Source organism: Sceloporus occidentalis, unplaced genomic scaffold (assembly GCF_023333645.1).
Source record: "Sceloporus occidentalis isolate IW3139 unplaced genomic scaffold, rSceOcc1.0.p SCAF_7, whole genome shotgun sequence".
Classification (NCBI taxonomy): domain Eukaryota; kingdom Metazoa; phylum Chordata; class Lepidosauria; order Squamata; family Phrynosomatidae; genus Sceloporus; species Sceloporus occidentalis.
This window is the reverse complement of record NW_028316987.1, coordinates 19141792-19166454: the sequence shown is the minus strand read 5'-3', so window position 1 is coordinate 19166454 and position 24663 is coordinate 19141792. Positions and strand designations below refer to the sequence as shown.

The 24663-nt window shown below is 37.1% G+C and overlaps 1 protein-coding gene across 4 annotated transcripts in view; it reads right to left on the bottom strand.

Moving 5' to 3' along the window:
- Window positions 1-24663, bottom strand: part of LOC149309349 (ankyrin repeat domain-containing protein 17) — a 123046-nt gene that overhangs the window by 16033 nt on the left and 82350 nt on the right. For 2 of the 4 annotated variants that reach the window (XM_089532271.1, XM_089532273.1), the window contains exons 11-24: window positions 24147-24234; window positions 23309-23436; window positions 22497-22640; window positions 21952-22054; window positions 14182-14940; window positions 11501-11649; window positions 9871-9982; window positions 9377-9522; window positions 7848-7990; window positions 6427-6640; window positions 5253-5428; window positions 3910-4072; window positions 2365-2460; window positions 859-975 (exon numbers count right to left, since the gene is read on the bottom strand). In XM_089532271.1, the coding sequence (XP_089388397.1) occupies window positions 859-975; window positions 2365-2460; window positions 3910-4072; window positions 5253-5428; window positions 6427-6640; window positions 7848-7990; window positions 9377-9522; window positions 9871-9982; window positions 11501-11649; window positions 14182-14940; window positions 21952-22054; window positions 22497-22640; window positions 23309-23436; window positions 24147-24234 (2538 nt within the window). The remainder of the gene's footprint in view (window positions 1-858; window positions 976-2364; window positions 2461-3909; window positions 4073-5252; window positions 5429-6426; window positions 6641-7847; window positions 7991-9376; window positions 9523-9870; window positions 9983-11500; window positions 11650-14181; window positions 14941-21951; window positions 22055-22496; window positions 22641-23308; window positions 23437-24146; window positions 24235-24663) is intronic. The other 2 variants (XM_089532272.1, XM_089532274.1) reach the window with 2 other exon arrangements.

The window sequence follows — 24663 nt, the reverse complement described above, 5'->3', positions numbered from 1 at the left end:
AGGCAGGTTCTTCTAAGATGGCAACATTTTGAAATGCCTTAATGAAAGGCATGTGGTGCAAATCCAGATAGTTATACTGCAGATTTTCTTAAAAGTATAAGATTCCCAGAGGGTTATAAATGTAGCCATTTCCATAACCAAGTAAGACAAATTATCCTTTGGATGGGACAAATTCATTGAGTTTTGTATGGCGAGGTTATGCCCTTACTCAGCCATATAGACAATGTTCATATGAACATTTTTCTTGCCAGGGATGAAGACAGAAACAAAGATTAGTAGCATTTGATTAAGTAATTTTTAACTTGAAGATCATACGAAATTCTTATGTACTATTCCAGCAATGAATAGTGAAAGCAGAAAGAAGGGGAAAGGCAAATTTCTGTGCCCTTTGAACTGAGAAGTGATCTTTGGTGTCAGTTAAGGAATTGGATGAAGGATGTTCTTATCCTGCTGCATGAAGCAAACTTTTGCACCCAATAACAGCACTCCAGCTATGGTTATGTAAAGTCGAAGGCTTTCATGGCCGGTGACCATGTTTTAGAAGAGTTTATTCCTGACGTTTTGCCAGCACCTGTGTTCAGAGAAGATGCCAGCCATAGATGCTGATGAAACATCAGGAATAAACTCTTCTAAAACATGGCCACATAGCTTGAAAAACCCACAAAAAACTATAGCTATGTACTTTGATCCATTCACCATAATGTCTTCTGCAAAAGGATCATGCTTTGCTATTAAGAGGAGGTGCTTTCCTGCCAATCGCAAACCGTTTGAGATTACATGGTTTCTCAGTCTGAGGCTACAATAATTTTATTTCCTAACCAAGACAGAAATCTTTATTTTAAAAAAGCAATTTCTTACCTTCTCTAAATCCAACTCTTCCAAAAGAATGCTTGCATTTTTATTTGCTTCAGCAGCCTGTCTGTCTTTGGCTTGAACAATTGATTCTATACAAAGATGGCACTTCTTCAACATTTCCTAAATGATAATTTAAAAAAAAAATCAATTTTTTAAAATGAACATTAATATAACCAAAAGCTATCAAGGAATCCTGTGGTACCTTTGAGACTGAAAGACTATTTCACTATAATATTTTATGGACTCCAATCCACTGCATCAAATACAAGGAGTGATGCCTCTGTTGACAAGGTTATATATCAATAGGCAGAGAAGGGGTATGTAATTGCATTTCTGAATTGTACCAAAAATGTAAAACATGTGTATATTGTGATGGGGTGATAAATTCAGTCTCATAGATGAAAACCCTACTTAGTATCAGTGATGGCAGTTAGTATTTTAATATGTATGGTATGCCAAGTTACCACATCTTGGTACACTACACATATTAAATACTACTGTAGTTTTCATTACATCTACTATATAGGGTTCTCAAAGATCCTTTATTGCAACATTTTACGGGAACTGGACCTACGCTAATGCACTAGACACAGAATTTCCTCCCTTGTTCATATGTTTAACCATTATTGAGAAGGAAATCCATCATCATACATACATATTTTGCATTTCTATTAATTTATACACCTGTCCTCCCCACCTGTTGGTACATGGATCAATCCACTGATGGTTCATTTCATGCACCTAATGATTCAGGAGTCTATGAAAGCTTATGCTTTAAATTTTGTTTTCTCAGTCAGTTTGAAAGGTATTACAGGTTTCCTTTGTATCTTTTTATGCTCAAACAAATTAACATAGTTATATCTTTTAACAGTACATTAATACAATCAGTTGAATTAATATAAAGTAACAGCCTTAAGCACTATGACACTCAAATGAGATAGAACAACGGGAGCTTTTTATGACCCCAAATATAGAAGATGGTTAGCATGACAGGTGAAAGTTCAAAAATCCACAGGCTGTATTTCAATACTTCTCTGGTATTAGTAGACGTTCAACTACCAATAATTGTGAGCTCACAGCTAAGAAGGGCAATGCGTGCACTTACATGCACATGTGTATGTGGCAGAGAAACAAACAAGAGAGAACATGGGGTGGAGTTTCTATGTCAGGGTGTTAAGGTTTTGTTTTGTTTCTTACTTGATTTGTGGAGGATGTAGGATGGATGGAAAAATAAGGCATCCTGGAGTATGAGGCCAGGAAGCCAAAATAAAACACTGTAGGATAGTAAGTGTTCTAATGTCTTGGTCTTAAGATAATGGTGAGGAATTGAATACACAACTGAATTTCTGTTTTATTCATTTGAAGATTATGTAAATGAACTAGTAGTGAAAGGGAAGAGAAAAAACAGTAACACCTAACACTGTTCAAAATTGAGAACAAAATTGAAAAGGATTTTAATAAATATCTATAGACATGTACTAATGAATATGAGCACCAAATTATCCTTACCTTGTCAGTAACTGTTGCTATGTATCTCATACATTCTGAATCTGATGGAAATTGATTTACTTCTTTTACAAGATAGCGTACAACCTTCACATGACCCTAAGAATTAAGTTTCCAACATTAGCTGCATTCATATGAAGACAGATTGAACATTTATATCCATTTATAATAAGTACCAGACCTATAAGTACCTTTTGCAAAACTCCTCCCCGCCACTAACGTAACCTTGTTTTCCCCAAAGACCCCCAATGGGCACTGAAGCATATTAATAATGCAGATCTGCACAACTGGGGAAGATCAGTTCTTTTCCTCTCTGGGTAACTCATTCTTGGGAAGCTGAGTGAGCACAAAGATTTTCACTAAATCTTGTGATTTGGGGATTCAATGCAAAGCTAGCTGTTAGTACACTGATGGCACATATGCCAGTTTTCACACATGTAGAGCAGGAAGATGTTAGGAAGCTGGCAGTCCTGTACTCATTTGTTTTATTCTTTGGTACATGTAATAACCTAAGGCTCAGAAAGTAGGTTTATTTTCTTTAAAGAGTGGGCAAATTGCAGCCCTCCCCCCTTGGGTGACTTTTTGCCCCCAAACATACAGAAAGTTACCCCAAAGCATAAAAATACATTGAAATACCCCCAACCCACATCCATATCATAAACACCACAGAACACCATACCATGCCTAAATGCCTGTTTCCCTTTACAATCCCTCCCAACATGCTGCAATGTGTGCAGAGGAAAGGGTAAGACCGCAGAGGAAAATGGGAGCATTTTGGTTTGCTTTGTTTATGTGTTGGAGAGTGTGGCCTGCGAGTGAGGGGGTGGGGATTGACCACTGGCTCCCACATAGTTGCCCACCACTACTTTCAGAGGTACAAACATTTACTTTTGGGGCTACACCAAGAAACATAAAGATGGCTATCTGTGTTTCAGCAATTCGGTTCTCAGGAACATAGGAAGCTGACTTATAGTGAATCAGATCACTGGTCCGTCTAGTCCAGCACTGTCAGCAGACTAGTTTCAAGAAAAAGTTTTTGCAGCTCTCAATATGTGTAAGGAATTGCACCTAGGTTTTTACTCCCTATAAAGAAGGTGCTTTACTACAGTCAGTCCTCCATATCCATGGATTTTTGATCCACAGATCCAAACATCTACAATTCGAAAATATTTTTAAAATATATAAATCCCCCCAACACAAACCTTGACTTTACCATTTTATACAAGGGACACCATTTTACTGTGCCATTGTATTTAATGGGACTTGAGCATCCATGGATTTTGGTATCATGGGGGTTCTGGAACCAATCCCAGAGTATATCAATGGGCCATTGTACTAAACTTTGTTCCTTCTCTTAGAACCCAAATTGTCTGATCATTACATTTATGTCTAAAAGCCTGATATTTATGACTATCAGTATGAAAGTCTACCACATATTATATGTGTTCACTGTGTCTCAAGCAACCTCTTCAGCAGACATGTATACATGATATCTGATTATTGTATTTCCAGACATGAGAAAAGAAGCAAACCAAGTTTCCATTCTACCTTTCTAAAGGCTGCCATCAGCGGAGTTATTTTTCTGTTATCAGCAGCATCAACATCGGCTCCTGCTTGTACCAGCAACTGGACAACATCTAAATGACCACCATTCGCAGCAAGCCATAATGGAGTATTTCCTTTCTTATTACGAACATCAATGTGAGCTCCTCTAAAAAAAGTAATCAATGCATAAATTAAGATGTTACTGATTTTTAAAAATTAAAAATCAGCTGCTTTGAGTCCCATGTCTGGAGAAAGATGACTTATAAGATAGATAACTATATATTCTAGAATAAATGACAAATTATGCATTAAAGGAATAAGGGATGACATTAGCAACTCTCCTTACCTCAGTAATTATTTCCTGAAAAGCTCTGAAACAGGTATTTATTTATTTAATTTAGATCCCACCTTTCTCCCAATATAGAGCCCAAGACAGCTCACAATTTGAGTTAAAATAAAATACAGTTTAAACAATATATTAAATCAAAGTTTTAAAAGATGGAACAAAAAATCCTCTTCAAGCTTTTGTTTATGACAGCTTTAAAGGGCAAATGTCTAATAACAAGAATAATGATAAAAATACAACAAATGGGTTTTGAAATATGAACTCCTGGTAATGGTACAACATACCATGCCAATTCTAAGATGGTATTTGGCAAACCGGAACACTGTTCAACTCTAAATCCAGAAAACATGTGCTACTGTAAAAGTCTGAGAAAATGGAAAATGGATGACTAAAAAGCTGGTTGACAATCACCCAATGGATACTATTAATAATAAACTGGCATAATTCAATAATTTCAGACATTTGCCAGATTCCAGTGACATCATTCTCTTACAACTGCAGTAATGTTTGCATTTGAGCACACCCATACAATTGTGAAAAAGAGTTCCACTACTGCAAAATAATTAGCAATTAATATCAGGACAGGTAATCAGTGGCCTGGCAGTTCATTTTTCTGTGCCGCCTGGCCACTGGGATGAAGTGTGGGGGTTAAACAAATTACATCTTTCTCCCAAAATATGAACCCAAAGTGACTTGCAATTTACATACACCCAGAATGGAAAATTTACACTAATACTTCACGGAAGACCCGTGAACTGGCGCAACCAAAGTTGTTCCTTTTAAAAATTCACCTCTCTAACACCTTTCTAAAGGAAGGTTTCGCATCAGAACAAGCCCTTGTGTTCTTATAAGTTATCTTTTTCGAATGTGAAAATGTGCTGAGATTGTGAATTCATCAACCAAATGTATTAGAAAGCAAATAGCAATGTTCTCTGTAAACCAAATTCCCTGTACCACCCCTTTGCAGAAAGCTGAATATGTCAAGAAGCAAATATGGTACCTGCTAATAAGCAGCTCGCAGAATTTGTAGTGGCCTTTGTCTGCTGCAATGGTTAAAGCTGTGTCTCTTGATGAAGGGACTGGAGGGGCATTCACATCAGCACCTTTGTCTAAAAGAACCCTGCCTACTTCAGCATATCCACCAGAGGCAGCTTCCATTAATGGTGTCAGGCCAGTCTAGACAAAGAATAAAATTAAAGATGCTATTTATACTGAAGTATGTGAATACACACACACACACACACACACACACACACACACACACACAGAGGTTTTCACTGTTAGATCAGAAAACAGACCCTCTATTACTGTATATACTCATGTATAAGTCTAGAAATTTAGGTCAAAAAATTGACCCAAAAAACCTGAGTCAACTTATCCATGGGTCAATGTAAGTACTGTATCTTAACTCTTATTTAAAAGAAGAAACCATCCCCTGGTGAAAAGCAAGAGTATAATCTGTCCTGGAAGCACTGACTCCCTCTACTCTCTCATCCATCCAGCCTGAAGACTGAGCACAAAGAGTTATGTCTGCTGGAATTTTGTAAATTTTTAAACATTGTTTTGCTTTGCTTCATCCTTTAGCTCCTTTGCTATATGCCCCTAAGTCTTACTATTGACTTATCCACGGGTCATATCAAAATCCATAATTTTGCCCCCAAAACTTACCCTCGACTTATACATGAGGTCGACTTATAGTCGAGTATATACGGTAATACAGTAAAAGTTAAGGAAGGAAAAAAATAAGAATTTTTGACACCTGATCATTTTGTCTACCATATTTAGAGGAGTTCATGTGACTGGAATTTTTGTTTAGCTGACCATTGGCCCTGCTTGCTTAGCCTGATGGGCATCTAGTCTAAAACATCTGGAGGGCAGCAGGTGGGAGAAGGCAGCTGTAAACAATAGGTTCTGGGCCTCCTCCATTTCTCCTGAGAAGAGCAGGGTGAAGATGGAATCATTATTGAATTTGTGCCTTTTTACACTTTCACTCAAAGCCATGTCATTCATCTGTTCTTCAGAGGATCACAACCAGTGAGTCCTTTTCACTTCTTCTGGCCATCACATCTTTCTAAAGGGGCTAACTCTGAACTCATTATACTCTTAAGATCACACGAGTGTGAAAATAATATAAACGTAAGAGGAAGACACATAGACCAAGAATTACTCCTCACCTTAGCTCTGTGCTCAACATTAGCTTTTCTGTCAAGAAGAAGGCTAACCACTTCAGTTCTTCCTTGGAAGCAGGCCAGGGTCAAGGCAGTATTCCTATTGGTTTCTATTTGTGCATTAATATCTGAACCCATATCCAAGAGCAGCTTAACAGCAGCTGTATGACCATTCATGGCTGCCAGCATTAATGGAGAGATACCCAGCTTGCTACCAGTTCTGAAAACAAATGAACATTACATATCAATTTTGTAAACTAGTGCTCCTTTATTCATTTTTACCTACACGGTGTTGTTGTGTGCCTTCAAGTTGTTTCCAATTTATGGGGACCTTATCAAGATTTTCATCGCAAGATTTGCATAGCAAAATATGGTCTACATTGGGTTACCTTTGTAACAAGTTCAGAAACTTCAATCACTCTACTGGCTGCTAGTTAGTTTCTAGGCAAAGTACAGTGTTGGTTATTACCCTTAAAGCACTACATGGTTTGGGTCCAGGTTACCTACAGGATTGCACCCTCTCATATAATCCGCCCCATACACAGAGGTCCTCTGGGGAACATTTACTTCAATCAGCCAAAACTAGATTGGCAACACAGAGGACTTTTTCATCAGGTGAGCCTAGACCATGGAATGACCTGCCAGGAGAGATTTGACAGCTAAACATGCTATCTGAATTTAAAATAGTATAAAATACTTATATCCTCCATCAGGTCTAGCCAGTCAATTTTAAACTATGATTTTTAAATTGAGATATTTTGATCTATGTTGGATGAATTTAACATGTTCCATGTTCATGTGTTTTAACTTAATGTGTTTAAATGGTTTTATGTGGCTTAATCTATATTGGTGTGAGGTGAGTAAGAAATAAATTATTACTATTATTATTATTATTATTATTATTCGTTTAGAGGCCTTTGCCTTCCTCTGAGGCTGAGAGAATGTGACTTGTCCAATGGAAGTCTACCCATATGAACCTATAGGTGTGACTATAGACTGTCATTTGTTTATACTCTCCAATCTGCCTGTACATGAACCTATGTTGTGTTTTAAATTGGAATTTTGTAATTGTGCTGGCCAAATGGCCGTAATAAAGTTATTATTATAGGTGTGACTATCTCATCTGCCAACAGACCTAGTAATGGAGGATTCAGAGGCCATACATTTGCATTGGCAATTATACACAAGTGGTATTTGATACCCCCCCTCCAATTATAATTCTAAAATTTAGGTTGAAAATTTTAAAGGCGCAAATAAAACAAAATTCAGGAATATAATAAATGTAAACAGTAGCTGTCATGCATACTCTTTTAGGAAATGTCTCTCTCAGAAGGCTGCTGAATTTAAAGAGTCATCTCCCTACATGTCACAGTGAAAAAGCAGTTAAAGAAAACAACAGTGGAACAAGAGTGTAAAATAGAACTTGCCTGGAATTGATTTCTGCACCAGCATTCAGTAATATTTTGATGATGTTCACATAACCACCAGAAGCAGCTAAACTGAGAGGTGTGTAATCAGAAACATTTCTATGTTCTTTGTTTGCACCTCGAGCTAGGAGAAGCTCCACAACCTGAATTATAAAAAAAGAAAAATAGATATTTCAAGAAACGACTACCTCTCCAGTCAGTCCTGAACACATAACGTGCAACAAGGGTCACCCTCCACACTGTTCCCAAGTTAGCAGGATGGAACAGGATGCTTAGTGCCACCTCTACTAGTTGAAAGGTCACAGACACCAGTTAGTATATTATAACATAGTTATGGGTAAAAAGGCTATAAATGACAGCCTTATCATGGTGACTATATAGATATCTATGAAAAACCAGATAAATGTTTCAAGGTGCTAGAAAATATAAAAAGTTCAACATGATTTCGCCTGGGGACTCAAAGCGTATAACTGGAAGGTTGGGATTTTTATGTGTTATGTTATGACTCATAACATATATATTTAACACATAAAATCTACAACCATCTGTTCATATAATAAATGATATGGATGTCCTTTTGATCAAAAGTTTCTGCAGACCTTTGCTTTAACCTCTTGAAGAAGGCCTTTACAAAAATATATAGATTGCGACACATTAGTTTTTTTAGCTATTGAACATAAACTTTCTGCATCTTGAGCCATGTCTCCCTTTCCTCATGGATTCTATTGGATGCCTTCTAGTTTCTGTTCTTGCCATACTGTATAATGCCATAGATACGTCATGCTGTTGTTGAATTCAAAGATATAGCTGTGTTAGTCCTCAGAATAGAATGTAGAGAGATCTTGTACACCTTTGAGACTAACTGAAAGAAGTTGGCAGCATGAGCTTTCGTAGACTACAGTCTACTGCCTCAAGTGTATTTACTTCCTCAGATAAGGAATTAAATGCATCTGAGGAAGTAGAATGTATTCTACAAATTGGCCTTTGTTCTGATCCAACCCAGCTCATGCTCTTAAGTTAGCATGAACAAAGTTGACCTTCTGCATCCATGAATTTAACCATCTATGGCTTGAAAACATATTTTTTTCAAAAAATGTATACATTGTATATAAGGGACTTGAGCACTCAGGGATTTTGGATTCCGCAGTGTGTGTCCCCCTAGAACCAAAGGATAGCAGATACCAAAGACCCACTCTAACCATGGCTAGCCATTTAGTAGTCCATTGCTAACGTATCATTGTAGTATTATGTTCCAAAAGGGAATATATATACAAGCAGGTGTTATTCTAAATATCCAAAACCTAAAAATGGAAACTGAGAAACAAGAACATTAATTTCAGTTTAACTTGTTTCCCAATTGTGCTAACATACCACTCAGTTCTATTATCTATTGCACACAGGTTTCCTTAAATAAACTGAATAAGTTTGCAAGGAATTTCTTCAGAATCAGGGATCAATGCATTTAAGTTGACTTTTATGATTAAAGGTTCTCAGTTAGTATATCATAAAAAGCCATATTTATTCCTTACCTCTTGTCTTCCTCCAGAACAAGCTAAAGATAATGGTGTGTCCTTGGTTCTCTCAGACTGAGCTTCAATATCTGCACCGTTGTCCAACAAAATCTCAACAACACCAACGTGACCAGCTGTTGCCGCCAAAATAAGAGGAGTAAACCCTGGAAATACAGAAACAGGCAACCTTTTAAGATTGTTTTTTAAACTTCTTTCTCCTAAACAATCACTATGAATTTTAACAGGAGAGACATAAAATAGAATTAGGGCACCTAAAACAACATTAAGAAAATTAAATTATACAAAAACTATGCATATAGTTAACTCAACAGCTCAGGAAACATGGAAAAGTAACACAGAACAGATTTGAATATTGGTTAAGGCAGTTGTTTTTTTTTTTAAAAAAATAGGCATAGAAACCATCCTTAAATCTACTTCTAACAGAGTACATAAACAGACAACTCACAGAAAATTCTGGAATGAATACTGATACTTAACCAGCAGGCACATACCCTTTTTGTCCCTGTGTTCAATATTTGCACCTCTTTCTAGAAGTGTTTGTACCAGCTCTTCATGTCCACCAGCACAAGCAAGAGTCAATGCAGTGTCGTGGTTACTTTCAGTCTAGAAAATATGCAATTAATGTTTTCAATTATAAACAAAGATTGCTTGTTGCTTATACAGAAATATAAAAGCTACAAACTTTTTCTTATAATGGCATGAGTAAAGAGTGGTCTCAAAGCTGTTTTTGTGCTCCCCCAACATGCCAGCCTCCATAGAAAACTCATTCTGAGCCTCCTCTCCCCAAAAAGCCACCTGGAAGCATTTAGGGACAAGAATTTACTTTTTAACATCCTTGTATCAATTTTTCAGCCACTTCCAGATTTTTGTTTCTGTTTTTGGAAATCTATGTGGTCCTCAGAAGCAGAAAACTGATTCCTGGATTTGCTGCAGTTGCTCACCATGGCTTCTAGCATTAATCATCTTTGAATGAAACATATTGCTTCTAATGTAAATTAATTTACCCAAATCAGTCCTTTATATTCTGTTTAAGTATTAAAATTAAAGTCTGGGATCATACCTCCCAGTATGTGTCTAACATTTTGATTTTTAAAAGCAACAAAACATAGAGGAATTCTGAGCAGCTAAATGTACATGAACACAGAATGTTAAACTTGGCTTTTGTGCTCCTGTTTTCTTTTCCTCCTTTGTACATAAGAAGACATAGTTCAAAACTGCCAGTTGCTAACTTGAACCAGTTTCTCTTTACATACAAATATGGAAAATGGTGGTTTGTAATAAGATTGAATAAACACATCAGGAACTCAAGTCACAGTGTAATCTCAGTTTCCTAATCTAACCATGTTTAGGTTCAAACTACATAATGGGAAACAATGTTTTGTTCAAAATAGTAATAAGAATGTAGAGGTGTGGAGAGCACACAAGCTCAATGATCACAACTGTTCATCCTCACAACACCAAATCATGACTAGCTGTGCACTTTAACCTGACCATTATCTCCAAGATTATTAATACTGTTGGCTTTCCTTATGCACGGATTCTTTTTCCATGGATTCAACAATCCATAGCTTGAACATATTCCAAAAAAGTATAAATTCCAAAGAATTGATTTTGTGATTTTGTATAACGGACACCATTTTACTATGCCACTGCATTTAATGGGACTTGAGCATCCACTGATTTTTCTATCCAAGGGGGGTCCTGGAACCAAATCCATCAGATACCAAGGACTCACTGTAGTGCAAAAACACTTCCAAATCCCTCTTTGGTTTAGTTTAAGCTCTTTGGTATCCAGAAATCAAAGGTGAAACCTCTGTGTTGGCTTAGAAATTGCAGTCCTTCATCATGGGCAAAGTCTTTAAATTCTAATTTCTTAAACAACAATCAAATTCTATTGTTCTGGAAATAGCAAATATACTAAATCAACCATGTGTTTTCTCTCTCATTCATCAAAGACTAGATTTAACTAACCTATATCTAGCAACAGGCATGTCACTATTTTACAGCACGTTGCAGGTAATCAAAGGAATTACTTTTCAAGTCCACCTTGAGGACAAATAGAAGTTTTTGTTCTTCAGCTTTTTTAAATTCTCAAACATGTTTGACAGAAGTTTGGTTTACCTGTGCATCTATATCTATGGCAGGGTAGACTGGAAGCATGGCTGAAGGAGAAATGATAGGACTTGGTGCTGGCGTCTGAGGTTGAGAAACAGATGTTGCAATGTTGTGCGTAGGGGGGTTTGATACTGCAGATGCTCTTCCACTCACTGCTATTGAAGAAAATAACTGTGCTTATTAAAAGTAGGGTTAGCTGTAGTTTAGAAAAATCCTTGCATTTTTATAAAAACTTCAAAAAAGTCACAACATATAAAACAATTTGGTTGCAAACTGTATCTAAGACAAACCAGTCTTTTCCCTTTCTTCGGGGGGTAAAAATACACCTAAATGTAGTCAATATATGGAAAAGGTGATGACTATATTACATCCTGATGAGAACAGTCCAATATTTAGCTTATACAAATTTGATTGCTGCTTGGGATTTACTGTCACTTCGGATAAGACATGTTGAGAAATGACCATCTGGATCTTGTGAAATGAGGGCCCTTAAATGGCCAAACAAGGTGAGCAGGATTATCAGAACCCAAAACCAGCCAGGCTTTCACTTTTACTAGTAACATCACCAACAGTACGACAAAAATCAATCCCCGCACTGCACCTAAATATGTACATCAGGATGCAGGAGTTACAAAACGTCTTAGATCAGGAAAGTATATTCAAAATATCTGAGCGAATATAGAAAACTATACATTAATATCAGTGGGTTAAATATTGTAAAGGAACTCCAATATCCTTCTCTATCCAAAATAGTTATTGGTCAGGGGAGGATGGAGACCAAAATCTAGAAATTTGATACAGAACCTAAAGAAAAGAAAAGAAAAGAAAAGAAAAAACAAGAAGCCAATTCAGTCAGAGCTCTTACATTATCTTGTCATTGGATATACTGATACATTTGGAAATGTATCGTAATTGTCTACAGTTAAGGACTCTAACTTGAATTGGCTTTTGTAGGCTAAACAAAAAAACAAATTGATGCATGCTGTGGTCTATTATGCTGTAATGATGTTTAAGTAAATTTTTACATCACTACTTGGTTGTATGGTATACTTCTGCAGTATAGAGGAAGCAAATGGCAACAATAAGAGTAGAAACTGTTCAAATTGTGTTTTAGGATGGCTGATTATCAAGAAGGAAGTTGTCCACACTTCAGAAAATGAGAATGAGAAATTTTGCATTGAGCAGCACCACAAGCTGTATTCAACTGCTTGTTTCAATGAAAACCTATCTCACTCTTATACTTTTTAAAGTATAGATTTCTGATCGAATACTCTTGACTAGGTGTTTCAGAACTCTCTAGAAAGGATTTGCCAACTGACTTGAAGTCTCAGACACATGTAATAAGCAGACTGTCTAGAGAAGCAAAAGTGAGATTGAGAACCAGTGGCAGAAACAAGTAGGAGCTGTTTGCCCGATTTGTAATGAAACTAACAAATCTGCTTTGCAAGTTTTTGGACTAAAGAATGGGGCATGATATACTGCTCAATGAATGAACAGAACAAACTTCAGCATAGTTCACATCTAAGAAGCCAGTATATGATGATGGTAGCAGTGAGAAAAACCTCTATAGATCTCTGCTTGCTACAACAAGAAGAAAGTGTCAATCTAGGTTGCATGATGAAAAGCAATTTTAAAAAATAAAAGATCTGTTAAAGTTTTGAATAGTCAGATAAATTAATATTTATCTAGCTGGCACCTGTTGGAGACTAAACTATGATATGTATGATGTGGCAAGTTTGCAACCTATTCTGCCTAGCAAAAGAACAGAAAAATCTGTTGAATTTGAGATTTACCAAGGAATGCCAGTTTAAAAACCAAAGCTGATCTGCTCAGACAGAGATAAAATAACAAATACCTTCCACATTCAAGACTGTCTATGTCGTAAGTGGGAAGTGCATCACCCTCCAGATGTTGTTGAGCTGTAACTCACAACATTTCTCAACTCTGGCTTGGGCTACTAGGAACCGCGGTCCAACATCTGGAGGGCCACACAATTCCTGACCTTAATCTATGTGTTGGGGATGGATGGGAAGCAATCCCCTTTCTCCTGCCACTAGAAGTGTGCACTGGAATTACTGGATCAGAGCTATGATTGTTTCAGACTAGTTCTGTTGTGCTTGATTGCTTTTAAAAAGGAAGGAATTTAATTCATCTTCCCAAACCATTTTTTCCTAGCATAATTCAAATGTATTTGATCAAGATATTATTTTTCATGTATTTCAGTAACTAGAAAACTACTCTAACAAAAAACACTAATTTAAAAAAATTGGGAGCTCAAACCAAATAAAGGATGCAACATGACTATCAAGGCAAAAACCTCTGGCTTCCCGAGCTGAAGATAAAAACAATCATGTGGCTGACATCAGAGATACTCTCCAACTCATTTCATGACTGCCAATCTCTTCCTTTGCTTCTGCTGGAGATAGGTGCTGTTTATTTTCGTATTATTAATGTAAAACAGAATGCCATCTCCCAAAACACCAGCCTATTTTAATAACCTGGTAGTCAATACTGGAATGCAAATGGGAATGTTTGCTAATCTAAATCAGATGTTTGCTAATCTAAAATTGGGAAACAGGCCAAAATAACTCAGTGTCTGTGCAGTCAAACAAGATTACCAATACTGGCATACTAAAGCTGCCTTTCAGCAACTGACATGGTACCTATATGTAATGAATTATACACACCTGCCATGATGTCATCCAATGTGTCATTGAGGGTCTGGGCAGGGCTGGCTACCATTAACCCCTGCTGTGCGTCTGCCAAAATTCCTTGCCCCAGCCCTGTAAGTTGTGCTTGGCCCAATACTGGTTGTCCAACTATAACACCTTGCAGTTCGGTAAGATTTGTAATAGAACCTGGAGGTAAGGAGCTTGCAGAGAGAGGCAATGCCTGGGGCATTGCAAGAGGCTGAATTGGAGCAAAGCCCATCTGGGCAGCAGTTTGCTGGGGATCGTCTTTGAGTGAGTATGGGTCCACCTGCTGCAATCGTGGATAGTCTCCCTCAGTAAGCTGCTCTCCTACACCAACAGGAGTTAGTAGTCCCAAATGCTGACAAGACTGTTGCTGCTGCTGCTGTTGTTGCAGTTGAATTCGCTGCGCTTTGACTTCCAGGTATTGCTTTTTCAGTTGCTGCTGGGTTTTCAGCTGCAACTCCCGTTCTACTTTCTGCAGCTCCTCAAGAATTTTTTGTTTCTTCTGAATTTGTTCCTCCCTGGTTTTGTTCAGTTCCTCGATCTTCTCCTTGGTGAGCTGGTCAGCATGTGCCAATTCCAAGGACTGCAGCTGGGCATTCTTTTCTATGGCTTCCTTTATTCTTTGTTCCAACTCTGTCAACTTGCCCTGAGCCTCCTCAACAATGCTTTCTGGAGACTGATTGGCAATGTAACCTTGTACATCTGGGCTGGCTGGTTGCAAATGGCTGCTGGACTTTTGTTTGGAAGTGGCTGTGTGAAAGAGAAACCCCCTCAGAACCAAATGGAAGTGCACATGAACAGTATTCTCATTAAAGACCTACTGGTCAATAAAGCACAAAGAAACTTGGGCACCCATAGTGGAAAGGTCTAAGGCAAAAAGACATACGTAGCTGTTTTTCTGTGAGCACTTTATTGAGGAATTAGATCACAAATCTAAATAGTTTAGGCACTACAGAGTATTGATATAGAGTACTGATGCTTTGCTATGGATAAAGACTACATATATTTCAAGGTGTTTTTATGAATGACTTCCTTTGGAAAGTAACTAACAGTGCAAGTCCAGGCATATTTACTCAAAAGTAAGTTGTAATGTGTGTGATGGAGCTTACTCCCAGGTAAGTGAACACAGAAATACAGCCTAAACATCTTGAGATGCAAATGTGGTTGCAGAGATCTGAGAGACATGAAAGAGGAAAGTACAGATTGCAATGCATGGGGTGGGTGGGTGGAAGATCAGGCTCACTTCCCCAACCTGACCATGGTTTTAAGAAATGCTAATGTAGTATACTAAAACAAATTTAAAAATGCAGAAAAATCTTATGCAAAAGTATTTCAAGATAAGTCATTACCTTCCTTCATGCTAAAAAACAGTATTAAACCTTATTTTGGTATATTTATGAAAACACTGAGTTAATAATAAACCCTTTTGCACTGGAATTCTAAAAGTGACATTCAGTACTCAATACTGGAGGGGGGAAAGCCCTGAAAAAAGGCTCTCAGAGAGCATTATTTTGTACTTAAGATATCATTTTGCACTTGTCCATTTCCGGTTCTTGGCAGATAGGCAAAAATTTCAGTCTTTACGTATACCCAGATTTTTGCTGACAAGTGAAACCCAACCCCAGATTATCCTGAGCAATGTTATAATGATTTCACTGCAGACATTTCAAGCACCATATATGCATTTCTATTGGCAAAGAAAAACAAATTTAGTCAAAATGGGAAGTAATACTCCATTTTTACATTGAAATGAGAGGTTGATACCTACCATGAATTATCATTCTCAGGAGGGATGAAGCAACAATCCACTAACATTAGGATATTCTTTCACATCTGCTGATCAAGGCAGGAGACTCTAATTCCAAACCCTTTAATCTACTGCCCCTTCCGTTTTACTACATAGTCTTGTATGCTGCCAGCTTTCAACTTCACTTAGATGAAAAATTAAACTGGATAGAAAATGGATAGCAAGTTTTGGTTCTGTCTTTTTAATGTAACACTACCATGATTAGAGGAGGATTGCTCCTTCTTTCTTCCTAGAAGGAGCAATCCACAATCACTTGGATATAACCAAGCTGAAACTTTATAGATGGGAATGGCTGCTTGGTACCTGAGCTACTGCTTGCAAAACAGTTTGCCTAAATGCTGCCCGCCCTGACATAAATTTGTCCATTATAGTGTCTGATAAATGTTGATAGCTGTAATCATTCTACTGCCTTACATATTTCTTCCAATGAAGGTGTTACCCTGAATGCCACTGTAGCCTTTGATCTTGTCGAATGAACCCACACTGGTTGTGGTCTTGGTGTGTGTGAATAGCCATAGCACAAATAAATGCAACCTTTCACCCATCTCAAAATCATTGTTTGTGTGGCTTTGAAACCTAAAGTTTTTAGATGAAATTATTACATCTAATTGATTTTGTTCTTTCAATATAAATCTTTACAGCTTTCCTGACACCCATTAAATGTCACCTTCTTTCTAAGGGGTGTGTTGGATTCAGACAAAATGTTGGCAATTCTAATATCTGACTCACGTGAAAATATGATCCTCTTTTTATAAGGCAGGAAGGATTAACATCTATTTCAAATCTGCATAGGTTAGGGTATATTGAAAGTGATGTTATTTCTGACAGCCACTTTGCTGATGTAATCACTACTAGAAATGCCACTCTGAAAGTCATTAAGTGCAGTGACACTTCACAATGTGGCTCAAAAGGAGATCTTGTCAAAGTGCTAAGTACAAAATTCAATTCCCATGTAAGGACGCTGTGAAAGGCTGGTTGAATTAATAAAGTTGCCTCCCTCAAGAATGATTTGACATGAACCACATTAAATAACAGCACAGATGGCAAAGCTGCAACCTTCCTTTTTATCTATTCCACTCTGTAAAAGGAACAGGACAGCACCTGTCTGTATCTCTTATATTATTACTGAATTTTGCTTATACCACTTCTGGAAGACTTTCCAAGTGGTCTCACATATACTCTGCGTGGACGTCATCTAGATGGTAGAATGGCATTCATTAATGGTCTGAGCACTCCTGTTTTCTAAGATTTTGCCACTCAGCCTCCATGTGGTTAGACTTAACAATCATGAGTTGGGGTGGCAAATTGGATCTTGAGTCAGATCCATTGTTTGAGGTAATTAGTATGGCCTTCCTATTGACATTTTTATTAACAGAGATACCATGGTCTGTGTGGTCAATGTGGGACAATCAAAACCACTTCTGCCTTCACCACTCTGATTTTCACCAGTATTCTCTGTATTATAGAAAGTGGAAGGAATGCATAATGGAGACCCTTCAGCCAATCTAGTGCTAACACATCATGTCCTTCTGCATTTGCATTTCCACCTACTGAAAAATATGTTACTTTGAAATTCTGATAAGGTGCGGAAAGATCCACCACAAATTTTCCATAGTACTTCTTGGTTTAAACTCCATTCTCCTGGTTGTATTTAGTTCTGCTTAGGTAGTCCACTGTCAAAGTCCCTTGCTATCAAGTGAGTTCAAACATTTTGGCCCTAGTACAGCTAGTACAGTGGACCCTCCATACTAGTGGACTGGTAATCTGTGGATTTCACCATATTATCCAATGGTGGTGCATGCACATGGATGAACTGATGCATTTGCACATATGTTGCTGCTACTGAATAACATGAGGTGTGCCTGTTTGCATTTTTTGCCATCCCTGGGGGGAGGGGAACAGAACCCCTGCATATGAGATGGGTCCACTGTATTCTAATTCACTCTTTGGTAGTTTCTGGGATTTTGTTCTTCCTTGATTGCAAAGATACATTTCCACAGTGATTTTTTTGTTTACCTGTACATCTTTGTTTTTTTTAAATTTTGCTTGCAAATTTTAACACTGTAAATCTCATCTCCTGTAAATTTATGCTGAGTTTTTTCTTTGATATTGTCCATTCTCCCTGAACTACCTGACCCTGACAACGGGCAGCTCATCCAGAAAGACTTGCATTTGTTGTTATTGGCTATTTTGTTTTGTGGTACAAATGAATTTTTCTGATGCAGTTTGCCTGGTTTGACACAAGAAAGCAAACCTCTCTTCTTGTCTTGGTACAATCATGGTTATATGTCTTTTCCTTTATTATATGATTTTGATATGATCTCAGACAGACTTTCAAAGTCCTTGCATGGAACCCTGTTCATGGGTCTAGTCATATCATTGATATTAATAATCTTAGTATCGTAGTTAGATGCATTAGATCCGTTTTTACCTTCCTCAGTTTTATGATCTCTCCCTTATAATCTGCTTCACATCACTTCTGTGTATTTATATCTGCTCCCAAATGTGTAATAATCTTTGTAAGCTCTCAATTGACTTTTTAAAATTTATTTAAAAGCCTTAACTCCATAAACATTGTAATGTCAGACTGAGGTCATGGTTTTGCCTTCACTTTGCACCAGCTTTCAGCAAGGTATCATCAAAATAGGGGAACAACTGTACCCACTGTTGCCTCAAAAATTCTATCAATAACACAATTTTGGTGAAAACCTTGGATGCAGGAGCCAGGCCGAAACATAAAGCCCTGAACTGGTACCAGCTGTTGCTGTAATTGAAATCATAAGTATTTCTTGCAGGTGAAATGCATAAGTCTATTGATAATAAGTAATCACTCAACTCCAAATTCTCAAATATAGTTTGTAACGTTTCTTCTTGAACTTTTGATATTGAACGAAACCATTCAGGAATTTGAAGTCCAAGAGAAGTCTGTGTTCCACGTTGTGTTTTGGGGCTGTAAAGAAAATGGAGCAAATTTCCCTGAACTCTGTTGCCCCAATTTGAATTAAATGTTGAATTTCTTTTTGGACTATCTCCTTGATTTTGTTCTTTGATAGCGATAATGGAAGATATATTTTCCTTGGCTTTTTTTTAAAAAAATGATCTCATAACATCGTCAAACTTCCTGAAGTATCTATTCGTTTGTAGTTATGACTTCCCATAAATGAGCCAAGTGAAGTAAGCTTTCACCTACTGATAATTTCCTCAAGTCATTTTGCTGCCTGCGACCCCTATTGGAGTGTCTGCCTTTTCTTCTTTACTGTTGTTGATCTTGCTGTCTGAATTGGAATCTACTTTTATGCCACTGGTGTGTGAATTTTTGAAATCTCTTTTTGAAAACCTGTTCCTCCTCGAAAGGAAGTTTCATCTGATGCATCTCCTGTTTTGTGAACTATAGGAAGAGCTTGTTTCTTGTCTTGTAGTAGCTGTGATTGTGCTGCAAATAATGCATCATCATAACCTGGATCAGTCATATAATGAAGTACTTTTTCTAACTTAAGTAGTGCTTTTTCTGTAGTTCGAGCACTTGCATCTTCTGAACCCAGGATTTTTTGAACCCATAATATGGCTGCCCTAGCAAACATTGAAAATGTGGCTCATGCTCTAATGAACAGTGCTAAAGCTTCATGAGACCTTCTCAAAGCTGCATCAATACTTTTTTCATCTACATTCTTTAGAAACGCCTCACCTTCCCATGGGATGACAGCATTTGAAATTAAAGCTGAGATAGGACCATTAATCAATGGGACAAATCTACTCCCCCCCCCCCCCCATGGCATAAAATCTTTAATGCAATCAAAGTTCTTACTATTAAGAATTGTTTCCCATTCCGACTCAATTCTTTAAATAAACCTGGCATAGGAATTTCTAAATTCTTTGATAGCATATTTTGCAACACTGTTACTACCTTACTTAACTTTCCTTTTTCCTTACTTTCATCCTGGTTTACATCTTCCAAACCCATATTCAATAAGTAGTCACTCTGAAATAGTCTTTCTTGCAGTCTTCTGAAATATCAGATTCAAATAATCTGCCTTTATTTTGCTCTGTAATAGATTCTCCATCTGAAGACTGCATGTCATCCATATTTGAATCTTTTTCTTCATTGCCTAACTTTATTCCTTGGCAGCATCTTTCCTTTTTGACTCTAAATTCAACATTTCATTCATTTTATTTAAACTTTATTTTCTCTGTGCATTCCTTTGGTTTTTCTGTACCTACTTTATTAGATTCTTGCCCCACAACATTAACTGATGTTTCTATGGACATCCCTCTTCTGAGGAATGATTTTCTCCTCCACCAAATAAATGTTCTAAATTCATTAAACCTAAATTCTCATCATTCTTTAAATGCATTGTATTTAAATAGTCCAAGAGATCAATTCCATTGATTAATCATGTTATTCAAATTCATTGTAGTTGAAAATATTTTATCAGTGAAAATACTGCGCAGTCTTGTTTCCATTGCTAAATCAAATACTTCCTTAACTATACTTTTTATTGCAGAAATGTCATAAGATTGCTGCTGAACATTTCCTGTATCTCAGATGCACAGTTTGTGTTCAAAGGGCTCATATTCATCTCTGAATGCATTGAATTTTTGCTGTTGTTGTCCTGGCTGTCACTCAAACCATGAACTTCTGCACGCAATATTGTGGCCTTCTATGAGTGGATGAAAGTTCTCTTTGTTTCTGCCCCTTCCTTGTCTGGAATCCTCTGATTCAAGATGATGATTGGAAGTTGCAACTGAGTTTGCTTCCACTGACCTCCCTTTCTCCCTTTGAGGAGACTACACTGTTAAGTCTTTTATTTTATTAAAAGCTTATCCTTTAAAACTTTCTGGCCTTATCCAAAATAATTAATTTTGACCTTACTGCCACACGTTTCTCTTAAAATAGCAGATGCATTTTCTTAACAGTCTTAAACAGGACAGGGGGAAAAAAGACACACACACCCAATTCAGTTGTTTTTATCTATTTTCACCAGGCGTTGCTCTCACCTCTCAGTTCTTTCTTAGCAGACCTGTTTATAGCATGTAACAGTTTGTCTCAGCAATTTGAACTCTTTATTCGGGGTTTGTCAACAGCAGCTGTCTGACGTTGGTTTTATTGTCACTCCACGGTATCTCCACGGTTTTGAATTTGAATGATCTTCCCTCTGTATTGCTTTTGCTCAATGAAAGGAATTTTTCTTTAAAATATACTCTGGAGTCTGATAAGAGGTATGCCTCTCAACATCATTAACACAGAAATATTTTTAATGTTTTCTTGCTCTGTAGTTTGTGTGCTTGCAGTTAATTGAGCATTTCTAGTGGTGGATCCCTCCTCTAGTAACAGTTTCTTTTTTCTCTGATGGGGTGCTGAACTCCTCCCTGTCCCCATCTGAGTTGGGATTTTTCTGTTTATTAAATCTTTTGCAAATACCATATTCTATTAACTAGTATTCTACTCTTAATTTGTTGTGATTTAAGTTGTATTTTAATGTGCTAGAAATTGAGAGACCAGCTGGCAAGGTAGGAGGAGAGAAAAATGAAAGGAAGAGAAAAGAGGTCAATGGATTAAACGGTCTGCAATTTTCCCACCTTGATCAGCTGGTGTGACGGAATATCCCAATGGTTGTGGATGGCTTCTTCAGCTCTCCTAAGAATATTCTACCAACTAAACTTTTTTTAAAAATGATGACATTTCATTTATGCAGAATACTTTTTCACGAACTTTTACAGGGAAAGGGTACTCTCTCAGTTTCTTCCACTATGAAATATCTGCTTGTTAATGAAGACCTATAAGCCAGCAATCAAGATAAACCCATACAATAGTCAAGCCTTGAGAAAAACCCCAGGATAAAAACAGCCCTTAAGCATTTGCTGTACAGACATATCCTCTATTGATGTTGGAGAAGGAATTGTTTATGTTATCTACAAAAGGTCACTTAATGATAATCTACAGAGCTACAACTGACCTTTATTTCTGATGGGAAGGGTTGTAGCGACATTAGCAGGGGGTTTGTCAGGCTCCTGGGGTGGGACAACCATGGGAAGTGCCTGTACAGGTACACGAGGAGCCTAGAACACGGGACATTATGATTAAAATTCTTTGTTTTCTGGCATGAAGCAAACAAATTGTTAGAAACTGTAAATAGATATATAGTTCATAAGATAAAAATAGCAGTAGTTAGTTTTAGATAACATAGAATTCATTCCTAGAGTTTTAATTTTACTTGGTTAAGGCAACTATAAGAGGACATAAATGGCTGAAGAGAACTAACTAGGTAAAATTCCATCCATAGCCAAGACTTCCCTAGCATAGTTTTCCTGCAGAACTAGGAAGCTAGAATTAAACCCACCAAAAGATGACTTATTTTTTTTCAAGTTTAGTACTTCCTTAATTAACAAGTGGTCTATAATAAAACTTACCACAATAGCAGTTTCCAGCTGAGAAGCAATTATTTTACAATAGCAATGACACAGAATATAAAACAAAATTTAAAAAACCTAATATACTTACCCGATTTAAATCATGAGAAGGGGGAGTCAGCTGGGTAGACTCAGGTGGAGGAGCAGAAAGCAGGTTGTTAGGGTAGTCCAAAAGGTAACAAACCACACTCGTATGTCCACCTTTAGCAGCTTCTATTAGCATGGTTGAACCATCCTATTAGGTAACAATGAGATAAAATAAGGAGTATCTAATTGTTTATTTATTAAAAGATTTATATTGTGCCCACTATTTAAAGGTTTCAGGGTAGTATACAATAAAATGAACCTGATTAGTTTAAAACAGTGCAAACAATAAAATGATTTAATATTCATTAAACAATTTAAACAATGAGATACATACTTTTGTTTTATATTCTGAAACATGCCCCCCCAAGAAACTTACTGCATTCCACAATATCCAGCATTTTATAAAAGCATTTTAAATTATTCTTCAACAATATTAAAATGAATTTTCATGCAGCATTTAATCAATTGATGTTCTTCCCTCCCCACCCCACATAATATGGTTTTTTTCAGCTTCTGGCTTGCTGCTTGCTCCAAGTTTTCTCTGGCTGCAGGCAAAGGGCAGAATGGTAGCAAACTCACTAAGAGGTTCAGGACAATTGGCAGGGATATTAGACTAGACTGATTATATGGAAGAGTTCCTTTAAACAACAGCAGCAGGAAAACTAGATGCAAAACTACATGTAAAATCTATTTCTGTCTGAAAAAATACTTTAAAAATATAATTTTGTGCTCTATTCCCCAGTGTCACATAGAGATGCACAATAATATGCACCCAGTACAAAAAGAGATTAGAGAAGAGAGATAACCACTGCATACTTTCAATCTGTGAGTAGGATCAGCTCCATGAGCCAGCAGCAATTCCACAACTGCCAAGTGCCCTCCAGCACAAGCAAGCGATAAAACTGTATGATCATTGTTTGCTGTGGTCCTGTTCACATTTGCTCCTGTTAAAGGAAAAAAAAGATGAGAAGTACTTCTTATTCTTAAGTATTACCTTCTGGTGACCACCATCCCACTGGTCTTCTCCTATTAAGGAGTGGACTGCAAATGTCTGTCTCTTCCTGAAGTAACCATATAGTTTGGAAATCTCATTCTCACCCACCTCCTACTATAGTGGTGAGGACTGATAGTGAAGAGACATTTTCAACTATCCTACTACCTGAGTTATGATCAGGGAAAGGAGAAAACAGAGTGAAGAAAATCCTCAAAGACTCTGTGAAAAAGATGTATGGCTCCGTTTCAAACCTGCTCTCTTATGCAAGGCAGAGGAAAAATCAGGAACTGCCTCACTGCAAGCCTAAAATAATCACAGTAACATATGCATATGGCTTGAGAGAAAAAAAGCATTATTTCTTGTACTATTTGAGAATTTAGTCAATTTGTTGAAGCCACAAGTTTCTCTGCATTATAACATGGTAACTGGAGTACAATGTGACATGCCAGTTGCTTCTTAGTTCTAAAAGTTATATCAGCTGTGTGTAGCATCCAACTACTTCATTTTCCAATATTAAAAAATTGCTTTAATAAATGTTCTTGATGCAATTCAAAAAAGAACATATGAAGACGAATCATAAAATAAAAGCAACAATTTAATATCAACAAATCTTAGGCAAATACATGAATACATTAAAAAATAGTCTTCACAAAAACCTACCTTTACTAATTAAGAATTGCACAGTACAGACGTGACCTGCTCTTGCAGCCTTCATTAAAGGAGTTCTTCCACCTTCAGATTCATGTTCCTAAAATAGGTGTTGGGGAGAGAGGAAGAGACCAAAACCATCTTTAAAGTAAGAAATTATTATTTATGAAGTAGTTTTTATTCAAGCAACACTTCAAAGGTTTTACACATGCAAACATAATCTGTCTTTCCTTCAGTGATGTCAACACACAATAAAGGGCTCTTCTTCCCACTTTACTCTTGCACCTCTGTTCATATTGAATATGTGTAACTGGTTCAAGTTCATCCAGTGAATTTCATCACTCAGTGTTGACTAAGACCTGGATTTCCCAAGTCCTCAGCCCTAGACTCTAAAGGACAGATTGCTTACCTGTAACTATAGCTCCTTGAGTGGTCATCTGTGAACTCACCCAAAAGGGTTATCTCTGCCTGTGCAGTGCATTATTCAGAACTTTATAGAACTATTACATATGTGTTCTGGAGGTAGCCC